The sequence below is a fragment of the Carcharhinus amblyrhynchos genome, chromosome 15 (genome assembly GCF_965287045.1).
Source record: "Carcharhinus amblyrhynchos chromosome 15, sCarAmb.v2.hapA, whole genome shotgun sequence".
Classification (NCBI taxonomy): domain Eukaryota; kingdom Metazoa; phylum Chordata; class Chondrichthyes; order Carcharhiniformes; family Carcharhinidae; genus Carcharhinus; species Carcharhinus amblyrhynchos.
In genome coordinates this window covers 6,729,646-6,744,863 of record NC_137338.1, presented here as the reverse complement: position 1 = coordinate 6,744,863, position 15,218 = coordinate 6,729,646, and the positions used below count along the sequence as shown (strand labels likewise).

The window sequence follows — 15,218 nt, the reverse complement described above, 5'->3', positions numbered from 1 at the left end:
TGTTTGTATGTTATGTGATCTTTTGTGCCCACCTGATAGGATCTTGGCTTAATGCCTCCCAAAAGATGGCACTGCTGATAGTGCAGTATTCCTTCAGTATCACATTGGTGTATCAGCCAAGGGTTTTCATGTTTATTTGCAAGTTGGGAGCCTTTTGATTCAGATCTGAGAACGCCAACTATCGCAGCTAAAAACCTTTGTCAAAATCTTGTGTGTAGGTGTATGAATATAACGGTTAATTAAATACACCAAGTAATGCAATGACATTTGTTCATAATCTAGTGAACTTTAGGAGTTGATATCCTTCCAGGGCTGTTTGAGAAGTTGAGTTCAGTTGAAAGAGCCCGGGGCTAGTATCAGCAGAACTGACTGTGGAATGGTCAGCCTATCATTAAACACAACTCATTCACCAATGTGCTTTGGGAAAGCTGCCCTTAGCTAGACTGAGCCTGATTATGACTCCAGTCTACACCAATATGGTTGATGCTAAACACATCGTACAAGAAGGGCAGTTAGGGGTGGGCAATAACCGTGGCCATGCCAGCAATGCCAATGTCTCTAGAAAAGTCAGGAAGGCTAAATGGGAAAGCTATTGGTTGGGATTCTCCAAACTTGCCCACAGCTGGGATTCTCCACCAGGCACCAAATTCTCTGTTCTCATTGGCAGCGGTGTTTGGGCAAATGAGCTCAGAAAATTAACCTCATCATTTTAAAGTTTAAAGTTTATCTTTTAGTATCACAAGTAGGCTTACATTAACACTGCAATAATGTTACTGTGAAAATCCCCTGGTTTCCACTCTCCAGCGCCAGGGTACACTGAGGGAGAATTTAGCATGGCCAATGTACCTAACCAGCATGCCTTTTGGACTGTGGGAGGAAACTGGAGCACCCTGAGGAAACCTATGCAGACACAGGGAGAATGTGCAAACTCCAAGCCGGGAATCAAACCACTGTGCACGGTGCCTCCCATTGTGTGGAGCTCAGGGAGGACAGAAAGGTGGTAAGATATTGTTGGAGGCTGAATAGTTTTCCTACATTGATATTCTCCTTCCTCTTTCTGTCTCCAGCTCATGTCATCCTTACCAACCTGAAGCCAAACTCAACCTACCAATTCAGGGTAGCAGCGGTAAACGGCAAAGGCCAAGGAGAACACAGCCAGATGGAGACCTTTCAGACTCTCCCAGTCCGTAAGTAGCTTAACATGCCTGCTTTTTAACCAGTAATGGGAGGCTTCTGACTAATATCCACAGATCTTTTCATGTCACTCCATAATCCATTGTAATACCTTGTCAAAAAGAGAAAGACTTACTGCAAATCGCTCTTGAGCCCTTCTTACACAAGATTCTGCGGTTTAAGAATAGAATTATGATCCCAGCAATACATGGTAAATGATGAATAGATACATTTGTTTTCTCTGGAGGGAAGGTTGACAGTTGGGGCAGTCACCTGAAGAGATATATGTGAACCTGTTTCAGATTTTAGTGTCGGACCTTGCCAAGTTAACGCATGGTTTTCCAGGCACAAGATTGACAATATCACTACCCAAAACATGGAATCTCACCCTGGATTTCAGATGGGGTATTGTGGGGGGTGGGCGGGAGGCAGCGGATGGAGGTTGCAGAGTGGTCTCAACTGACCAGGACTTGGGGGCTGAACCTTACAGAAGAAACGTTGATGTTAAACCAACCGAATGTATTCAAGGGGCGGCTGGATATAGCACTTGGGGCAAACGGGATCAAAGGTTATGGGGAGAAAGCAGGATTAGGCTATTGAGTTGGATGATCAGCCATGATTGTGATGTATGGCGGAGCAGGCGCGAAGGGCCCAATGGCCTCCTCCTGCTCTTATCTTCGATGTTTCTACGTCTATGTTTCTACATAACTGACTTTAAACAAGGCCGTCGCGCAGCCATAGCACACTCTGAGTGACCTCAACCGAGGTCACAGAATCACAGCATTGTTACAGTGCAGTAGGAGGACATTCAAACTGGCTCTTTGAATGACCAATTTGTTTGGTATAATTCTCCCACCTTCTCACCCAGCCCTGTATGTTTTTCCTCATCAGATCATACTCTAATTCCCTTTTGAATGCTTCAGTTAGATTTACTTCCACTGTCCTCTCAGGCAGTGATTTCAGATCCTAACCCCTCTTCGTATGAGTTCCTTTTATCCTCATGTCACTTTTCCTTCTTTTTCTAATAACTTTAAATCTGAGCCCTGTCATTACCGATCCTTGAAGAAGAGGGGACAGTTTCTCTCTAGCTACTCTGCTCAGACCTCTCATGATTTTGAGTACCTCTACCAAATCTCCCCTCAGCCTTCTTGGCTCCAAGGAAAAGAATTCTAACAACTCCAATCTATCTTCGTAACTGAAGTTCCTTGTCCATGGAACCATTCTCGTGAATCATCTCTGCAGCCTCTCGAGTGCCTTCTCATCTTTCCTAAAGTGTGATGCCCAAGACTAGATGTGGTAGTCTAACTGAAGTGAAACTAATGAGTTAGCACCAGAGGGCACAACCTCATGCTAAAGGGACGATCCTTTAAAACAGAGATGAGGAGGAATCTTTTCAGCCAGAGTGTTGAATCTGTGGAACTCTTTGCTGCAGAAGGCAGTGGAGGCCAGATCACTGAGTGTCTTTAAGACAGAGATAGGTTCTCGATTAATAAGGGGATCAGGGGTTATGGGGAAAAGGCAGGAGGAAGGGGATGAGAAAAAAAATCAGCCATGATTGAATGGTGGAGCAAACTCGATGGGCCGAATGGCCTAAATCTGCTCCTATGTCATATGGTCTTATGGACTTATACAAATTCAGTATAACCTCCTTGCCTTTATAGTCTATAATAAAGCCTGTAATACTATGGAGTTATTGTCTGCTCTCTACACCTGTCCTTCCACCCTCAATGATTTATAAACATATACACTCAGGTCCCTCTGCTCCTGCACGTTCTTTAGAGTGTACCCTTTATATTGTGTCTCTCCCTGCTCTGAGTACCAAGTATGTGGAACGAGCTGCCAGTGTAGTAGTAGAGGTGGGTACAATTTTGTCTTTCAAAAAGCATTTTGGCAGTTACATGGGGAAGATGGTATAGAGGGATATGGGTCAAATGCGGGCAATTGGGAGAAGCTTAGTGTTGAAAAAAAGGGTGGAATGGACAAGTTTCCCTGCTGTAAATCTCTAAAAAAATCATGAATCACCTTATACTTCTCTGCATTGAACTTCATTGATCACTTCTCTGCTGTTTCTACCAACCAGTTTTGAAGTTCGAAATTATATTCCTCACAGGTTACAATGCTTCCAAACTTGGTACCATTGGGAAATTTTTGAAACTGTGCCCTGTACACCAAGGTCGAGGTCATTGATCTGCATCAGGAAAAGCAAGGGTCCCAACACTGACCCCAGGGAAAATCTAATTCAATCCTGCCTGCAGCCTGAAAAATATCCATCAAACTCATTCCTGTCACTCAGCTAATTCCATGTCCATGGTGGTCAGCATGGACTAGTGTGGGCCAAAGGGCCTGCCTCCATGCCGTTGATGGTATGATTCTATAAGAATGTACCCCTTTCCTTCCTGCCTTTTTGACTGGTTGTGTTATCACAAGAGTTCTTTTTCTTGCCGGCTTGTCTGCCACTGTCTGTTATTTTATAGAGGTGGAGGCAGCTTAAAGTGGTCCCTTATGGCTCTCAACAGTGTTGGAAGCAAAGTATGGTTCACTACCCATCCCTCCCTATGATGGGTGCAGTTTGATGTGGGCAAGAAGATAGTGGGGTAGCCTCCAGACAGATTTTATCTGCCCCCAACCTGAAAGACACTTGGCATCAAACCCAGCCGGTAAAATTGAACCCCTAGATGCATAAGATTGGGATTTTCCAGCCAGGCTTGCCCCAGTGCCAGAAATCCAAGGTCAACGGACTGCTCTGATTCCCGTGGTGGGCAGTATAGGAAAACTCTGCCCATAACATTTAGAATCAAAGAATCATACAGTGCAAAACAGGCCCTTTGGCCCATGGAGTCTGCACCAACATGTTAGAAACACCTGAACTCCCACTTAATGCCATCTGCCAGCACTTGGCCCATAGCCAACGTGCCAAGTGCTCATCCAGGTACTTTTTAAGAGATGTGAGGCAACCTGGCATTCCAAACTGTCACCACCCTCCGGGTTAAAAGGCTTTCCCTCACACCTCTGCCTGAAATCTCCTCCCCTCACTTTGAACCTCTGTCCCCTTGTGACTTACTCTTCAACTAAGGGGAACAGCTGCTCCTTACCCACTCTGTCCCTGTCTCCCCTCAGCTTGTACACCCCGATCAAATTGCCCCTCAGCCTTCCCTGTTCCAAAGAAAACAATCCAAGCCTACGCAACCTCTTTTCATAAGCTAACTGTTCCATCTCAGGCAATATCCTGGTGAATCCCCAGTGCATTCACATCCTGCCTATAATGTGACGATCAGAACTGCACACTATACCATAGCTGTGACAACACCAAAGTTCTATACAACTCCAACATGGCTTCCGTACTTTTGTAATCTATGCCCCAATTGAGAAAGGCAAATGTCCCATATGCCTCTTTCATCATCCTACTAACATGCCCTTCTGCTTTCAGGATGTACAGACAAAAACGCCAAGGTCCCTTTGTTCCACAGAGCTTCCAAGTGTCCTACATTCATTGAGTACTTTTTTATTGAGGAGTATTGAATACTTCTTCCAAAGTACTTTCACCTCACACTTTTCAGATTAACTTCCATCTGCCACTTATCTGTCCATTTGACCATTCCGTCTCTACCTTCGTATAGCCCAAGACACTACACCTGCCTGTTAACCACCCGGCCAATCTTTGTGTTGTCCTCAAATTTATGCCAATTTAGTCATTGCAGCAATGAATGTGGATGGCACCACTGAAAAGGGGGTCTATTTTTGCCCCAAGCAAAACCGCTGATTTAAAGGGGCAATTGTGGGGTCTCAACAAGAAGTGCGAGGCGGTGATTTTTCTTAGCGGCTGACCCACCTCTCCTGTCAATCGTATGTGCAGGCGCCAACTGATAAACAACCTATGGCCCCCTGCACTCTTTGAGATTTCATCCAGGCTTCTCGCAAATAGAGAAAGGAGTCTTAACCAGACTGTCAGTGTGTTAATACTGGGCTCACAATTTCAGCAATTACCAAGTATCCCGCTGATAGAACCTTTCTCCTATGTAATCATTCACTCAGCAATTCAATCTAAACAAAAAGAACACATATTTCACACTAGTCAATTAATATTGTGGAATGTTCTACTGTCTGGGGGTAAAATCTTGACAATCCAGTTGACATTGTTAACATTGAAATCAATATTACTAGGTATTGCATAATGACATCCAAACAATTAGACTGGGAGGAACTGTGCAACAGGAATTGAATAAGAAATGGTTTATCCGTTGTTATTCTTTTATATAATGTATCATAACCCCGTTACCCCTTTGGCCATTTGGTGGACCTTACAGGCATTGCAAATGACAGGGTAACTGATGCACGTAACCTTGATATGATCAGAATGATTGAAAGGCAAGAGAGGATTTGCTTTCATCCAGCACCCTTTTGTGTGCAGTTTAGTGACCTTATCTGAGGAAGGATATCCTTGCCATAAATGGTGTACAGAAAAGGTTTACCAGGCTGATTCCTGGGATGGCAGGTCTTTCATATGAGGAGAGATTAAGTCGGTTAGGATTATATTCATTGGAGCTTAGAAGAGTGAGAGAGGATTTCACAGAAACTTATAAAATTCTGACAGGGTTAGACAGGGAAGATTCTGAAAGAATGTTCCCAATGGTGAGGGAGTCCAGAAATAGGAGTCATAGCTTGAGGATGAGGGTTAAAGCTTTTCGAACTGAGGTCAGCAGAAATTTCTTCACCCAGACGGTGGTGAATGGGTGGATTTCACTACCACGGAAAGAAATTGACGGCAAGATATTGTGGCCTCAACTACAGATGGAGAGATTGAAACATGGAGACAGAGAGACTGAAGCACAGATCCAGAAAGGTAGAGAGATTGAGAGACAGAAACTGTCAGATTGAGAGAGTCTGAAGCAGGGAAGCCAGACAGACAGAGAAAGTGAGACAAAGAGCCATGACGACAAAGAGAGACTGAGGCAGACTCAGAGAGACAGAGAGTCAAAGGCAGGGAGGCAGACAGACAGAGAGACTTTGAGGCAGGGAACTGGATTGGAGAGACTGAGATGTGGAGCCAGAAAGACAGGAAGACTGAGATGCAGAGCCAGGCAGGTCGAGAGACTGAGACAAACAGAGACTCTGAAGTAGGGAGTCAGAGCTTTGGCAAGATGGCATGGAGCTGAACCTTTCCAGTGTAGATCAAGTCTGATGCCAGGGCCATAAGCAGGATTAGACCCTGCTCCCATCAGGTGGCGAGACCCTGGGACTGTCTATTTCCAGGAGCATCCAAACAGGCCACCGCCATGTCCACCATTCAGAGGGTGGCAGCGCCCAATCATAAGGGTGGTCACCGTTGAGGCTGCAGCTCCATGTCGAGGGCAACTCAATGGCTGATCCACCCACAAAGAGCAGATTAATCCAGGTACCATAGCAACAATCAAGACGCATTCTGATAGGCAACAAATAGTGGGATACAGACCACAAAGAGGCAAAGAGGTCTTAAGTTTGATACAGTGTCACAAGTCGGTGCAGGCTTGGAGGGTTGTAGAGCCTGTTCCTGTGCTGTACTGTTTTTTGTTCGAATGTACTGGGAAAATTCAGCCTGCAGACAGACAGATGTAGAGATTGAAATACAAGGGCGGAGAGACAGAGACAGGGAAGCTGAGAAGTAGAGAGTAACAGAAAGAAGGAAGGCTTGACGAGAGGCGGGAAAGAAACAAAGACAGGGGCGACATGGCAGCGCAGTGGTTAGCATTGCCTCACAGTGCCAGGGACATAGGTTCAATTCTGGCCTCAGGTCACTGTCTGTGAGGAGTTTGCACATTCTCCCCGTGTCTGCATGGGTTTCCTCCGGGTGTCTGGATTCCACCCACAGTCCAAAGATGTGCAGGGTTATGTTGATTGGCCGTGCTAAATTGCTGCTTAGTGTCAGGGGGATTAGCAGGTTAAATGTGTGGTATTACGGGGATAGGGCTTAGGTGGGATTGCGGCCGGTGCAGTCTCAACTGGCCGAATGGCCTCCTTGTGTGATCCTATTCTATGAAGTGCTGATTGGCAGCTGCAACCCTTGCCCAGGTCCAGGCAACACTCACTCCAGAGAAGGAACCATACTCACTTTGAATGTAAGCGGCCAAATGTTGTGAGATTGATCCCCAGGCCAAGCTGCCTCACAGCAGCAGCACTGTCCCTGAGCGAGGCTGTGATTCAGTACTGAGGGCAAAACAAAATTTGGAGACAAACAGAATGCGCTCCCTTTGTCACTGGCAATAATTATATAGCAATTGCTGCATAATAGCAGTAATCGGAATATGAGTATAATGATTACAAATAGCAACCGTAGTAAAATTATAATGATTTAGACATATATAATATCAGTAAATCTGCACTTAACACCAGTATTAACACTTAAATATAGGGGAGGTGATGAGAAGAAAGCTTAAGATGACTGTTTCTGTTATCAGCTGATGACTGATTGAAGCATTCTTGTAACATCCCCATTCTCCCACCATTTAAACCCATTTGAAACAGCTATTAATTCACTGTCATTCTTGCTCAGTGGGGGGACGCTCTCCCCTCTGGGTCAGGAGGTTGTAGGCTCTAATGTATAATTCAGATTGAACTTTGATGTGATGTCGTGGGAGTGATGCATTAGCAGAGGCCGTGCCGTTTGGTAATAAATACTGCACCCAGGGTTGCACGTGAAACATCCAACAGCACGCTTCAGGTGAGAACACAGCACAGTGGTTAGCACTGCTGCCTCGCAGTGTCAGGGAGCTGGGTTCGATTCCGGCTTTGGGTGACTATCTGTGTGGAGTTTGCACGCTCTCCCTGTGTCTGTGTGGAATTCCTCCAGATGCTCCTGCTCCCTCCCACAGTCCGAAGTCCCACAGTAGATGGGTTGGCCATGCTAAATTGCCCCTTAGTGTCCAAAAATGTGTTGGTTTGGTGGATTAGACAGGGCAGATCATGGGGTTACACAGATAGGACATGGGGCTTGTCCTGGTTGGGATGCACTCTCAGAGTGCAGAATCAATAGACTGAATGGCCTCTTTCTACACTGTGGCGATTCCCTGGTTCTATGGATGCCTCCAGTGGGCACCAAGGATACTTAGAAGTAGTTATCACTGTGCGCCCAGCACCACCACCACCTCACACCACCCCCCAACCCACCCACTGCCCCCCTCCCCCTCGCCATGGATAAAATACCAGCAGGGGCAGGATGACAGACTTAAGGGCTTTGATGGTCCTAAGTATGGGCAGGACACCAGGTGTCTTCACTGCCATCTCTCCCTCTTGCTCTTTGTGAGATGGGAGACAAGTCGGGAGCTGATGGGTAGGTACTGCACTTGATGGGGTCACCTCACTTTCAAACCCACCAATCAGTGGGCCATAGCAATCCGCTGCAGATACTTGAATGCACAATCTAAACTGAGACTTCTCTGCATTACTGATTTGATTTCATATTATCACTTGTATTAGCATACAGTGAAAAGTTTTATTTCTTGCACGCTATACAGAGCATACTGTTCATTGAGAAGGAGATGAGACAGTGCAGAATGCAATGTCACAGTCATAGCTAGGGTGTAGAGAAAGATCAACTTAATGCGAGGTAAGTCCATTCAAAAGCCTGACAGCAGCAGGGAAGAAGCTATTCTTGAGGTATGGGACTTTTGTATCTTTTTCTCAATGGAAAGAAGTTGGAAGAGAGATTCGGGGTTTGTGGGGGCCCTTAATTATGCTGGCTGCTTTGCCGAGGCAACGGGAAGTGTAGACAGAGTCAATGGATGGGAGGTTGGTTTGAGTGATGGATTGGGCTACATTCACGATCTTTTGTAGTTTCCTGCGGTCATTACTGAGGAAGTGCTGCATTGTCAGAGGCGCGACCTTTCATTTCGCTGCCCTGTCAGGTAGCTCTAATTGAAGAAGAGGGGGAGGTTTTGCCTTGGACAAATATTTATCCACCAACCAAAATTATTAAAACAGGCTACACGATCACATTGCTGTGTGAGGGGCATTTGGTTGATGTACAAATTGGTTGATGTTTTTCCGACAATACATAATAATTACAGCTTCAGGAAGCACTTCATTCATTGTGGAATGTTTTGGGACGTCCTGAGATTGTGAAAAGTGCTATCTAAATGCAAGTTGTACTTATTTCTACTTTAAATGATTGCGCTAATATAAGATAGAGGGGAATGCCTAGAGGTGTTCATCTGTTCGCGCCATCAATAATAATTTTACAGGCTGGAGAAAAAGCTTATCGTGCAGAGGAAGGAGGAGAAACAATTGAGGCAAAAATCTGAGTGAGCCAAGGTTGACAATGGAAATTGTGGTGGGACTGTCCTAATTGCTTTCCCTATAGTTGTGGCTTTTTGCCCTGGTCCACTCATGAAGCAAGCCATGCAGAGAATAACAGAGTTAAATGTTATTTATTAGTGTCACAAAAAGGCTTACATTAACACCGCAGTGAAGTCACTGTGAAAATCCCCTTGTTGTCACACTCCGGTGCCTGTTTGAGTACAGAGAGGGAGAATTTAGCACGGCCAGTGCACCTAACCAGCATGTTTTTCGGACTCTGAGAGGAAATCAGAGCACCCGAGGGAAACCCACACGGACATGAGCAGAACATGCAGACTCTGCCCAGACAATGACCCAGGCCATGAATCGAACCCGGGCCCCTGGTGCTGTGAGGCAGCAGTGCTAACCATTGTGCCACCGTGTTGCCCATTAGCTGAGCATGAAGTCTGTTGATGCACACCCTGCTAAGCCAATCAGAGACTTTGTCAGTGAGTGTTACACGGTTGCCTTCCATTGCTTTTCCTGGGTGCAGCTGCTTGATCTGCAGAAGGATTAAAGGATTATGACTCCCCCGCCTTCCAAACTCAGATCTCCTGATGGATTGCTATCAATGTTAGTGCTGCAGGACTACATCGGGGGCAGGGGAGTGATAATTGAGGCAAGGATCTCGGGTGGCAACATATAACTAATGAGCCTGTCAATGCTCCGAGCTTCTCTGATTCTGGTCTCTTCCGTCCATAATGAGACACATTCCACTGGGGACCATCAGTATCTTTCTCTGCTTAGACAGCAACTATAGCCCGAGGAACACCACTCTACCTCAAACATGGTTGACCAATAATTTGCCCCCTTTCTGCCCATCAGGGGTGTGTTGGAGAGATTAGCAGGTTAATCACAATGGCTGCATCATGAACACTTCTCCTGCGGGCAGCAGATCCAGGAGTGGGGCTTGAATCTAGAGCTTCCAGTTCAGAGGCAGGGACGCTTGCTACCTTGTGTGCACCACAAAGCCTCCATCATGCACATTTCTACTCTCGCTGCTCCCTCATCGACAGACGCACTTTCAACTGTCAAGTCTCAAAGTTGAAGAGTTCCTTCCCTAAAACTCGTCATGCATCATTCCCCCACAGAATATTTGGCAGTGAAAATCTCTGCTTCTGCCATTGTCAAGACATTCCCATAGTTTGCACCTCACGATGGGGTGCAGCCATCAGCGGGACTGGAAAATCCCACCGGCAGGAGTAGCCAGAAAATCTCACCATTTGCCCCCCTTGCCCCAAATAGTTCTCTCGACTTTTTTGATTACGTTTTTGGTTGCCTATCCTAATGTGGCTCAGTGGCACATTCTGGGCCCGATTTTACCATTGCGTCGTGAACGTTTTCGGGCTTGAAAACTTGGTAAAGTTGAGCGCGAGGCGATTAGCGTGATCCACGCCCGCGTCCGCGCAGATGCCCATTTTACCAAAGCCCAAAGATGGCCATGATCCAAACCACGCCTGAAACAGGCGCAACGGCGATTTAAATTCATTTGCTCGGCAAAGGTCTGTTTTGAGCGCTCCAGCTACTGAAGAAATAAGCTCAGGGCTTCCAATGGCTCTCTAACTCAGATCGGTGGTGGGGGGAGGGAGGCCTATGTGGGGTGGCGGGGGTCAGATCATTCTCCGGTGAAGGGGGGGGTGTGGGGAAGAGGGAGGCCCGATCATTCTCTGGTGAGGGGGATGGAGGACGGAGCGGGTCAGATGTATCTCTGATGGTGGTGGGGGAAGTGGGGGGAGAGGAGGGAGACCCCATCATTCTCTGGTGGGGAGGAAGGAGGAGGAGGGAGGCCCGATTGTTCTCTAGTGGGGGTGGGCAGCGGGGGGATGGTGATCATTCTCTGGCGGGGAAGGGGGAGGAGGAGGAGGGAGGCCAGATGGATCTCTGGTGGGGGAGCAGGGGGGTGACCGGGGTATCGCTGCCACTCTGCGGGCAATCAGTGGAAAGGAAGTGGGGCAGAGGGTCGCAATCAGTCTGGGTGGTGGGGAGGGGGGGAAACTAAGGGGACAGTAATGTTGTGGGGGTGGGGCGATGTCTGTGGGGGCCATCAATCCCACTTTTCACTCGCTTTATCCGTTTCCTGCGGACTGAGAGCGATATGAGAGGGGAGCATTTTTTCAACATCTTTTCTCACTGTGCGTGCGCAGTTCAAATCTCCGATCGGAGCAGCAGTGTTTCAGACACGATAAACCCTGCCCACAGCGTGAATCAGGCTCGCGATCTTTTCCCAGGTTAAGTGCGGACGGGGGCGCCTAAGAAGAGTTTACAAGCCCAGATTCAGCACTTCGAATCAAAATGGTAAAATCGGGTCCCCTGTGCGATAATCATGCCTGTGAAACACCTAAAGGCACTATATAAATAAAAAAACATGCTGTTGTTGAACAGTGAGTAGCAGGGTCGCCATTCACCCACTTATACAGCAAAGATTGGGTTGTCTTGTGATCCTGCAGTGCTGAAGAGAAAATCAAGTATTTTTCATGCTCTGCATGAGACAAACAAAACACTAAATTCCAGCGATGAATACAATCAGAGCAAGTCAGCAGTTAGTTTCTACATGGGCAAATAGTCCATGTCACATTTACCTCCCCTCATCCTGCATTCCTCCAAATTCCTTTCTTTCCCACAATCTAATTTTGAATTGTAGATTAGCTCCTGCCCTGAGCACTAATTTTGACCTCCTTCCCATGATGAAAGGGTGGTGTACCCAGGCCCCCTTAGCCTTAGTTACAGCCTACTTTAGAGAAAGGCTCCCTAAAGGATGAAACCAGGAGGAAACCAATAGGAAGATACCTCAAGTGCTCTTCTGTAATGACTTGTGAAGACTTCAGCCAGGCTAATGAGGTTGGCTTGCTAGAGTATGAACTACCTGATGAGTCTTAAGAGGAGGTGGTGGCGTAATGATATTGTTACTGGACTAGCAATCCAGAGATCCAGGGTAATGATCTAGAGACCTGGATTTGAATCCCACCGTGGCAGATGGTGAAATTCAAATACAATAAAAATCATGTTAACTGTGAAACAGTTCTTGTAAAAACCCATCTGATTTACTAATGTCTTTTTTGTCCCTATGTTAATTTGAGTTAGTTTATTTGGTTGATATGAAAAGAAATAGCTGATGAGTGTTAACTGATGGTTCAGTCAGGGAGCCTCATGCTTCTTATTTAAAGCAGGTGTGTCAGACTCCCAGCCTGCATTCAGCAGGGAGCGACCGGAGAGCTGGCTGTGTACGGATGTGTGGTGCAAATAAAGTAACTTGGTGACGGGACTTTTGCCTCCATGGGGTTATTACAAACTTCACTCAGGTCATTGAGGTTGGCCTATTTGGAGTATGAACTCCCTGATTAAGAATCCAATTTATGGGCCATTTAGGGAATTTTATTTAATCAAGACTGTCAGTTCCTCCGACACCCCTGGAGGTAAACTGCTGACTGCTCGCACTGCTGTTAGAGTTTGTAAATAAAGGGATTTTGGTGAAGGGACTGTTGCCTCCGAAGACTTATTACATCTTCCCTCCTAACTTGAGTGGGATCCTGATCAGGAGACACAATGCAGCAGTTGAGCAGACTTTTAATGACCCCTATAAGCCTGCTCTTCTCAAACATATCTCTACATGCAAGATTTGAAAGATGGTACAAGAGTAGACACCTGGGGGTAAATATGTGCACAAACTTTTGAAGGTGATTGGACAGGTTGAGAAAGCAGATAAAATATGATCTGGATTCTGGGTTTTCTAAAGCGAGGTATAGAGTACAAAAACAAGAAAGTTATGATAAAACTTTATAAATCGCTGATTCAGCCTCAACTGGACTATTGTATCCATTTCTAGGCAATGACCTTGCCATAGAGAGAGCACAGCAAAGTTTACCAGGTTGGTTCCTGGGATGGCAGGGCTGTCATATGAGGAGAGACTAGGTCGGTTAGGATTATGTTTACTGAAGTTTAGAAGAGTGAGAGGGGATCTCATAAAAACTTATAAAATTCTAACGGGGTTAGACAGAGTAGATTCAGAAAGAATGTTCCCAGTAGTGAGGGAGTCTCAAATCAGGGGTCATGTTTTAAGATAAAGGGTAAACCTTTTAGGACTGAGGTGAGGAGAAATTTCTTCACTCCGGGGGTGGTGAATGTGTGGAATTCACTCCCACAGAAAGTAGTTGAGGCCAAAACATTGCCTGATTTAAAGAAGAAATTACATATAGCTCTTGGGGCTAAAGGGAGCAAGGGATATGGGGAGAAGACAGAATCAAGGTATTGAATTCAATGATCTGCCATGGTCAAAATGAATGGCAAAGTAGGCTTGAAGGGCCGAATGGCCTAATCCTGCTTTTAGTTTCGATGTTTTTAGGTATCACACTTTGGGAAGGAAGGCATCGGAGTGGGTGAAGAAAAGGTTGATGCGAATGGTTCCAGTGAGGAGGATCTTCAGTGTTGTGGCCAGATTAGAGAAGTAGAGGTTGTTCTCCTTACAGAAGAGAAGATTGAGATTTTCAAACTCGTGAGGGGCCTGGGCAGAGTTGGGAAACTGTTCCTATTAACAGAAGGGTTGAGACCCAGAAAATACTGACTGCAGGTGATTGGCAAAAGAAGCGATGACTGTGTAAGGAAAATCACTTTTTTAAAGCAGCATTGGAATGACTTGCCTGAGATTGTGGTGAGGGCAGGTTCATTTATAACTTTCAAAAGGGAATTGGATAATTAGCTGAAGAGAAGAAAAAATTCGGGGCTACAGGGGAAAGACAGGAGAGTGGGACTAGGTGAGTCGTTCTTCCAGAGAGCCAGCACAGACATGATGGGCCAAATGGCCTTGTTCTGCGCTGTAAGCTATGATTTGAGTATTCTACATCCGGCTCTTCTTGACCAAGCAACGTGGCACCTCACCAATTCTCCCTTGTTGATTCCTTTCTGTTGTGAAACTTCAGTGACTGATGCCATCTGTGTTTACTTTGTTTCTGGCAAGATAGGGACTGATTGTTTGAAGCCGCGTTCTTCGACATAATGAGCATAACAAGAGTGATGAAGGTGCCAGCAGTTCCTTTAATGTCTCATTATTGTTTCTGATAGTCCTCCGAAAGACTGCTGCCTGATCACTCGCCTTGTCATTATCAGCTGCTCTTGCTCTCTGTCCTCCTTCCTCACAATCCACTGGCAGTGTTGCTGCTGTACCAAGGGAAGATGATTAATGGGGAGGTGAGTGGGCACTCACCTGCAATCTTCCCGCTTGGATACTCACAGTAACGGAATGAGGCGTAGGCCACGATTACCTCCACAGGGGTGCCACTCACTGCTGTTCCCCCCACTGGCTTCTTCGTCTGTCATGATCAGGTACCACGCAGTGGCATTGCTTCCTTCATGACACTCTTGCATACCAGCCTTGGTTGTTTTATAATACAGGAGCTGTGTAATCTAGACAAACCACTTGTCGTATGAGGAACAAATGAGGACTCTGGGTCTTACTCATTGGAGTTTAGAAGGATGAGGGGGGATCTTATTGAAACTTACAGCATACTGCAAGGCCTGGATTGAGTGGACATGGAGAGGATGTTTCCACTAATAGGAAAAACTGGAACCAGGATGCATAACTTCAGGCTAAAGGGACGATTCTTTATTACGGAGATGAGAAGGAATTTCTTCAGCCAGAGAGTGGTGAATCTGTAGAACTTTTTGCCGCAGGAGGTTGTGGAGGCCAGGTCACTGAGTGTCCCTAAGGCAGAGATAGATAGGCCCTTGATTAATAAGGGGATCGG

At 46.2% G+C, this 15,218-nt stretch overlaps 1 protein-coding gene across 3 annotated transcripts in view; it reads left to right on the top strand.

Moving 5' to 3' along the window:
* The window catches only part of ncam2a (neural cell adhesion molecule 2a), a 1,336,232-nt gene that overhangs the window by 1,181,018 nt on the left and 139,996 nt on the right, over nt 1-15,218 (top strand). For all 3 annotated transcript variants that reach the window (XM_080203386.1, XM_080203385.1, XM_080203387.1), the window contains exon 13: nt 1,068-1,187. In XM_080203386.1, coding sequence (XP_080059512.1) covers nt 1,068-1,187 — 120 coding nt within the window. The remainder of the gene's footprint in view (nt 1-1,067; nt 1,188-15,218) is intronic.